The sequence below is a fragment of the Neopelma chrysocephalum genome, unplaced genomic scaffold (assembly GCF_003984885.1).
Source record: "Neopelma chrysocephalum unplaced genomic scaffold, ASM398488v2 Primary Assembly neopelma1_136, whole genome shotgun sequence".
NCBI lineage: Eukaryota > Metazoa > Chordata > Aves > Passeriformes > Pipridae > Neopelma > Neopelma chrysocephalum.
Window position 1 is genome coordinate 221,139 of NW_020897798.1, and position 8,158 is coordinate 229,296.

The following is an 8,158-nucleotide window of genomic DNA, read 5'->3' on the forward strand; positions in this document are numbered from 1 at the left end:
CTGAATTTCCTGCTCTCCCCCTCTCCTGGGGCACTTCTGGGTTGGTTTTGTTCCTCCCTCTCAGAACTGTGACATTCCAAGGACAGACACAACCCTAAGATGAACAATCCCACCTGTGTGTGTTGCAGGGAAGCCGCCCGGGAATGCCGTAGGAAGAAGAAGGAGTATGTGAAATGTCTGGAAAATCGAGTGGCAGTCCTGGAAAACCAGAACAAAACTCTAATTGAAGAACTAAAAACTTTGAAAGATCTTTACTGTCATAAAAGTGTGTAAGAAAAGAAGGTAAAAAAACCTTTGGGGACTGGTGAAATTTCAAGAGGAGAATTTTTTTTTTTTTATACTGAATTTTTTAAACTAGATGAAAGGTCAAAAATGAAACTTTTCTACCTAGATTTCACAGCTCAAAGACTCTATAGATTTTATTTACAACGTGTTGGTGACAAAGTACAAAAAGGAAACAAGAAAACCTCACCAAAATTCCTGCTGGCACAACTGGAAACTGATAAAAGTCAAGATTGCAGCTGCAGTGGAAGGACAGTCACGTGTGACGAGGCAGGTGATGAGAGTTTCTTTGAAAATTCCTACCAATACCTCTAAATTTGGTTCCAGTGAAAACGTGGATGAAATGGAATCCTTGCCATAGCTGACATTATTAGTAACATTTATAACCAGTGTATGTTTTGATTTCTTACTCTTTTTCCAATCCTTTTTCCTTCAGTTACTTGTCTGTAAATATTTTTATTTTAACCTGTAAGTTGGTATTTACAGGTGCAGGTGATACAAAAAAAAAAACAAAAAAAAAGCTGATACTTTGCTCGAGGTATAAATTATGTTTTTCCTCTTTCTCAGATGGCAGTTTAAAAAATTGGGATGATTTTTATCCATGTTTGCTGTGTTTATCAGATTTGGGAAGGATCTGCAGGAGGCAGCGAGAGGCCTGGTCCTGGAAATGTCTGAGGCACAGGAAACTGTGCTGCTTTTCCCCAGACAATTCAACACATCCCTGATTTTTAAAGCACAGTGTAGTGGGACGAGGACTGATGACAAAAGTCCTGAAGAATTTCCGAAATTAAAGCTCCTGGAAGTTCACAGGAGTTTGTTCTTAGTTCTGGGGACGAGAAACACCAATCATTGAAAATGAAATTGTGTGCTGATCATAGTTACAATTAAACACTCAATGGCTGGGGATTCTCCTGGGCTTTGGAACATGAAACCAAATAGAAGAGAAATGATGAAGTAAAAAATGGAAGATCTATACCAAAGGGTTACGAGGTTCTAGTTTCTGGGTTATTGCTGGAAGTGGTGCAAAATTACCATTTCCAGCCTAATTTTGTAAGGTAGGAGCTATTTTGCAAAGTGACGGTGTCTTTGTAAGCAAATATTCTATTGCAAACAGGGAGATGGTTGGTATATTTTGTAGCTAAATTGTGATCTTTACAAAACCTGAAATTGAGTTTCTATACGTATTTTGACAGTTTATATATTTCATTTTAGTAACCAAATGAAATATTTTGTGAACCAGATTTTCAAGGATATATTTTTATGGATAGTACAAAGTCAAATGAGATCCTCTTTGGTGTAGGAGATATTTGAATTAATTTTGTATGTCTGTGGGCAACTTGCAAAAAAAAAAAGGATCCTAAAGAGTATTGGGGGGGAAAAAAAAAAGAATAAAAAATAAAGAAATCAGGGCTTTTTACTCCCCACAGTTGACAGTATCTGCACATTAGATCTGATTGTGTCAGAGGGTTCAGTTTGTACATTTTTAATTTGTTTCAGGTGAAAATTAAGTGTTTGACGTGATCAGGACTCTTTTGGGTGGGGAATCTCCGTTCTTGGAGATCCCCAGAGCCACCTGGGGAGGACGTGGACCTGGGCAGGGTGTGACCCTGGGCAGGATCTGACCCTGGGCAGGACGTGACCCTGGGCAGGTTGTGACCCCGGGCAGGTTGTGACCCTGAGCAGGACATGACCCTGGGCAGGATGTGACCCTGAGCAGGACATGACCCTGGGCAGGACATGACCCTGGGCAGGTTGTGACCCTGAGCAGGACATGACCCTGGGCAGGATCTGTCCCTGGGCAGGATCTGTCCCTGGGCAGGTTGTGACCCTGAGCAGGTTGTGACCCTGAGCAGGTTGTGACCCTGGGCAGGTTCTGACCCTGGGCAGGGTGTGACCCTGGGCAGGGTGTGACCCTGGGCAGGTTGTGACCCTGAGCAGGATGTGACCCTGGGCAGGTGCTGTAGGTGACCCCCCTGAGCAGGGGGTGGGATGGAGGGACCCCCTGTGCCATTCCAGGATGGCTCTGGGAACGAGACCCGCCGTGTCTGCAGCGCTTTTGCATGAGTAACATCCCCCCTTTTCCATAGCTGGGATGGAATCCTAATCCTGGAATCCTAATCCTGCTTCCAGTTCTGTCAGTGGGAATTGCACTGTGGGCTGTGCTGTCCCGAGGTGTGTCAGAGCTCCGTGTGTGTCGTGCTCGCTCGGATCCGGGTGGAATTCCAAGCTGTGCTCCCTCCCTGGATGTGTGATGCTTATCCCATGGTCAGTCAGGATTTTTGTTATTTTGCTCCTTTGGGAATTAATGGACTTGTAGCAAGCAGAGCTCTTTGCCACGAGGAACCTGCATTCCACGATCTCCTGGTTAGTGGGTCATAAAAGGGTGTTTTTTTCCTGGAGTTTCTAAATCTCTGGTCTGGACACGAGTCCCGAGGTGTTTCCTTTAGGCCGGGCTGGAGTTGACTCCTGGTCGCCATCCTGCCAGAAAAGAGCTTTTTGGCACATCAGAAACAAGGTTGGGAAAGTCCTGACCTGAGGAGGTGTCAGTGCCTCCTGTTTCTTTGGTGGAATTTCAGGAAAAACAAACAGCCTGGAGTGTGAACCTCAGAGATTTGGACCTTTCCCCTCAGGTGTGTGTGTTACCTGGAATGTGTGAGAGAGGCTTTGACCTGCAGTTCTGAACTGCTTTGGGAACTCTGTGGTAGCTGATCCTCACTGGGTATTCTCCTTTTCCTTTTGTAATATGGAATAATAATAATAAACAAAACCTATCAAATGTTGAGACTGTAGAACCGTGGTGGCCAGTTCTTTCTGTGTCCAACACCTGCCCTGCTGCCAGACACACCAGGAGTCAAGTTTTATCCTCTTAAAAGAGTGTGTTGGAAAGAGCAGCTGATTTTTCATCATGGAATATTAAACAGTAACACGAGTTTTGCTCTTTAATCACTGACCGTGAAGTTCTTAATTTGGATTTACTTTAAAATCTCGATTGTAAAGAGTAAAATCTCACTCCTGAGGGTAAGAGTTGCAGCACCCAGTGCTGCTCTGCTGGTTGGTTCCAAACAGTCCGTGCTTTCCATGATCTGTAAATATTTGTTGAAACAATTAATGGTTGCAAATTTTGACCTTGGTAAATAAAGTCGCCAAAATATTATAATTCTGATGGTCCCTATTTATTTTTAACTAGCACAGAACTGCAGTGGTGCTGTCCAGGTGGAAATACCTGTGTGGGATCGGGTCATAAGGTGGCCAGGAATAATTAATTGTCAGTTTTAGCGGGTGAAAGAGCACCTGTAATGCTAAAAATCGTGAGTGCAGAACAACTTTTACCTTTCTGCAGGGGGTTTTACCTTCTTAGATTTCCATAAGCTGAGCCACAGCTGAGGTTTGGTTAATTAAATGGTTAATTAAAACCTTTGTGTGCTCTGCTGGCTTTTACCCGGCAGAGGGAGCATCTGCCATCCACAAACCCTGGTGGCATCACCGGGTGTATTTCACCTTCTGGTGGCTGGAAAAACGCAGAAATGGGGCAGGAGAAAAGTGTTGCCAGTTGATAACATCCCTCTATTCAATTTTCAGCATTAGGGCCAAGGCTGTTACCGTTTCCTCTACCATCAGTGTGGATTTCAGAGGCAGGAAACAAAAAACAAAAATACAATTGCAAACACGACTCCTAAAAAGTAAGTGCCCGTCCTTTGGCTCTTGGATTTATTGTGAGGCAGGAGGGAGCTCGTTTTTTTCCAAGCTTTCCCAGGCAGGGCCGAGGAGGGAGCTTGTTTTTTCCAAGCTTTCCCAGGCAGGGCCGAGGAGGGAGCTCATTTTTTCCAAGCTTTCCCAGGCAGGGCCGAGCTCCACGACGGTGCCAACGCTGGTTTGCCCCTCTTAGAAGGTCTGTGTGAGCACTGTGTGCGCCACAGTCAGGAGGAGGGTGAGCGTGGTGCTCGTGGGTTTTGGAGTCCTGCTGGTCAGCTTAAGTATTGACTTGATCCATGTCCTGTACTGGGACAGCCGGACGTAGATCCCGGGATATTTGGGGCGGCCGCAGCCGACTCCGAAGCTGGCGATGCCGATCAGGTAATACCTGTCGGGGTGGTAACACACCAAGGGGCCCCCGCTGTCGCCCTGCAGGGAAAAACACCACAAAACCCCAGTAAGGTGGAAATGCAGAATTCAGGCAGTAAAAAATGCAGGTTTTTTAACTTTAGGCAGCTCAGTTAATGACAGCAGCAGTGATGGTAACGTGGGCGGTAACTTGGACAAGTCAAGGTAACTTGGACAAGTCAAGGTAAGTGTGGTGACACTGAATCAGGATCCTTGAGGTTGGAAAAGCCCTCCAGGATCACAGAGTCCAACCTGTGCCCAATGCCCACCTTGTCCCCCAGCCCAGAGCACTGAGTGCCACCTCCAGGCCTTCCTTGGACACCTCCAGGGGTGGGGACTCCACCACCTCCCTGGGCAGCCCCTTCCAAGGCCTGACAGCCCTTTCCATGAAGAAATTCATCCTGACTCTGCTCAAGACACTGCCCTGACCAGAACCCCAGGCCTGCACTGCTTCAGTGTCTTTAAAGTTCTGTTGTTTTCTCTCTGCACCTTTTCATGTCTTGTCTCCCCTGAACTCCTTATTCCTCAGGTAATTGGGGAATGTGTTGTCCACACAGTGTGGAAGCACCAAGACACATGGTAAGGAACACACATCCTGATTCTTGGCTGTGTCACCTACTCAGGGAAAACTGCTGAGGGAAGCAGGAAGTGTATCAGACAAAGCACATTATGGGGTTTAATTATAAATGTCTCCATGTCCCAGCTGGTGCTGCAGCTTCTGCCAGTGCTTCAGACCAGAGAATTGGCTTTTCTGAGAAAGAGGTGGTGATTGCTCAGCACTGGAATGAGAGCCCTGAGCCACATCCCTGAGCCACATCCCTGAGCCACATCCCTGAGCCACATCCCTGTGCAGTGCTGCTGCTCTCTTCCAAAAGCATAAAAATGGGTGGCACACTGCTGTGCTTCACCATGGCACAGCAACACGTGTGTCCAATGTCACATATAATTTATTGTCACCTCCATGGCACAAATTTGTTGCACTCTTTAACCTCTCCCTTTGTTCAGCGTTCACAGGCTCTTGCCACGTTTCTGATGTCACCAAACACATACCTGAGAGATTTCTGCCTCACCATCACCATCCCGCTCCTCTTTCTGACTCTTCCTTTGCCCTTGGCCTGTTTTCTAGTTGGTATTTCTACTGTTTTAATTACTCAGTGCCCCCGAGCCACCCCCCTCTCACCTGGCAGGTGTCAGTGCCCCCGGCCCAGGCACCAGCACAGAGCACCCTGTGGTCCATGAGCCCCGCGTAGCCCTCGGAGCTGTTGCACAGGCTGGGAGGGAGGATTTCCACCCGGGCTTCCTTCAGCACAGGGGAGATTTTACCTGCAATGGAGGCAGAGTTCAGCAAGGTAAAACATGCTGGGGGGTGTGGGGAGTGGTTTTTGCTGTGCTTTTTTCCCCCCTGTCGCCAGCTGAGGCGTGTTCCTGGACATGTTCAGACATGGATCCTGCCTGCTCCTGATGGATTGGAACTGGAGTGGGTTTAAGGGTTTGCAGGCTTGGGTTTGAGGTGCATTTTGCAGTTCTTCCTCAGAAGAAGCATCAGTGGTAATGCACCTGCCTCGCTCCAAGTGTCAGAGGTGACTTATCTAATGGGCTCGTGTGATCCCAAAATACCCACACACCAACTGGCATCGAGTTTGTGCCCAGTAGGATTAAAGAGAGAGCTGGAAGGACTGTGGTCATTCCTAAATCCCTGAGAACCCCATTCATCAATCCCTGGGGACCCCCCAGTTCACAACATGCAGCGTCAGAATTGTTGCTTTTTGATAGAAAAGCTGTTTCCAGCAGACCACGTTGAGCTGCACCACAAATCTGAAAGTCAGGTGAGTTTTTTTTTTTTCCCATGTTTTCCTTGGAAGACAGGCTGGGAAATGTATTCCTGTGGTTGCAGCTGTGTGGCTCTAACCTGGTCGTGATGGAAAAACCCCCTGGAAGCAGATTCTCACAGCAGAGAGTTTAATGAAGTTGTGTGAGAGGATCATAACCTGAGCAAATCCAGTTGGAATCATGGATGGTTTGGGCTGGGAGGGACCTCAAAGACAACAAATTCCACCCTCTGCCATGGGCAGGGATATCTTCCACCAGCCCAGGTTGCTCCAAGCCCCGTCCAACCTGGGGGCACTTGCAAGGATGGGGCGGCATCCTCTGGGAAATGCATTCCAGGGTCTCCCCACGCAGGGAGGCATTCCTAATATCCTTGCTAGTATCCCCCCGTTTCAGTGGGAGTCCATTCCCCTGGGAAGGCTGGGAATGGCAGGCAGGGAAGGCAGGGCCCGTTACCCTTCTCCGCGGTGCGGCCCCAGCCGCTGACGTAGCAGTCGGAGCCGTTCTCCAGCTGGGGCTGCAGCGGCGCGGGCGGGAGGCAGATGGGCTGGATGTGGAGGCTGCTCTGCACGGCCGAGCTCAGCTCGAACACGGCCACGTCGTTCTCAAAGGTCTCGCTCTTGAACTCCGAGTGCACCAGGATCCTCCTGATCCTCCTCTTGGCCGTGTGGGGGCCGTGCCGGTGCAGGTTGTGCAGGCCCAGGACGGCGCGCCAGAAGCACGGGTTCCTGCGGGAGGAATTCCAGCAGTTGAGCTGGTTGGTTTTAGGGAACCGTGGAATGGGTTGGGTTGGGTTGGGAGGGACCTTAAGACCATCCCATTCCCCCCCCTGCCATGGGCAGGGACACCTTCCACTAGACCAGGTTGCTCCAACCTGGCCTTGGACACTTCCAGGGATGGGTCATCCTCTGGGAAATGCATTCCAGGGCCTCCCCACCCTTATTCTTCCCAGTGTCCCATCTAAGCCTGCCCTCTTAGGCTCATGCACCTTTAGGAATATGTATTGAAAATTCCATAGTAAATGTTTTCCGGAACGAATCTGCCTCGTTCCCGTTCTGTCCCTGGGAACACTCACTTTGCCTAATGCTGGTTATGGCTGTTAAGGAAAATTCAGGTTAATGATTTAAGCTGAAACTTGGATTTTTCCCTCCCACCCCATCTCAGCAGAGGCCACCAGGAGATATTCCTCTGAAAAGGCTAAAAACTTGGATTTATTTTGCAGGCAGGAAAGAGGCTCATCCCCACAATGCTTAGAAAGACTCTGCTTGTACCCAGATTAGGGAAATCCATTAACTAGAAGTAACAATAATGAATAGGAAATTTAGAAATAGGGTTGGAGTCTTTCAGACCTAATTTCTAGTCATGTATGTTGAAAAAAATCTTTACTGGTATTAAGTGGGATTTGAATTTGGCCTGGGATGAGCTATAAAATTCAGATTAACCTCCAAAGTTAAAGTAAAAATTAAATTGATCATTTAAAGAGGCATTATATAGCAAATAAATGATTGTTAAATTCATTTAAAGAAACGGGGAGCTGATGTAACAAAGTCCTGAGGAAGGATGAAACTCCAGAGTTCAGGGATTTTACAGTTCACTTTCCCTCAGGGTCACAGCTGTGTCAACACAGTCGATGGCAACTGGTGCAGATTGTGCAAGTGTGGCAAAGGCCACAGTTAAAAGTCTGTTCTGAGCAGTTGTTACCACATTGTGGAAAAAAAAAACACCAAAAACCTGGGCTCATGTGCAGCCAGCTGTCACCAACACCCCAGGGCCTTTCCTGATGGGCCACTTCCATCTGCAGAGATAAACAGGGACTCTTGCAAGTTGATTTTACTGACTGGGACTGGGGGGATTGTGACCCAAACGTGGGAGATTTTGAGCCAAACGTGGGAGACTGTGGCCCAAACGTGGGAGATTGTGGCCCAAACGTGGGAGATTGTGGCCCAAA

General features: G+C 47.9%; 2 protein-coding genes across 2 annotated transcripts in view; one reads left to right on the forward strand and one right to left on the reverse strand.

Moving 5' to 3' along the window:
• Positions 1-305, forward strand: part of ATF1 (activating transcription factor 1) — an 8,663-nt gene extending 8,358 nt beyond the window's left edge. Inside the window, 1 exon segment of the mRNA XM_027699069.1 lies at positions 1-305. This exon segment is cut by the window's left edge and continues 206 nt beyond it. Within this exon segment, the coding sequence (XP_027554870.1) occupies positions 1-273 (273 nt within the window). The 3' untranslated portion in view covers positions 274-305.
• Positions 306-3,668: 3,363 nt separating this feature from the next.
• Positions 3,669-8,158, reverse strand: part of TMPRSS12 (transmembrane serine protease 12) — a 6,004-nt gene continuing 1,514 nt past the window's right edge. Inside the window, exons 3-5 of the mRNA XM_027699068.1 lie at positions 6,667-6,938; positions 5,564-5,706; positions 3,669-4,404 (exon numbers count right to left, since the gene is read on the reverse strand). Of these exons, the coding sequence (XP_027554869.1) occupies positions 4,165-4,404; positions 5,564-5,706; positions 6,667-6,938 (655 nt within the window). The 3' untranslated portion in view covers positions 3,669-4,164. The remainder of the gene's footprint in view (positions 4,405-5,563; positions 5,707-6,666; positions 6,939-8,158) is intronic.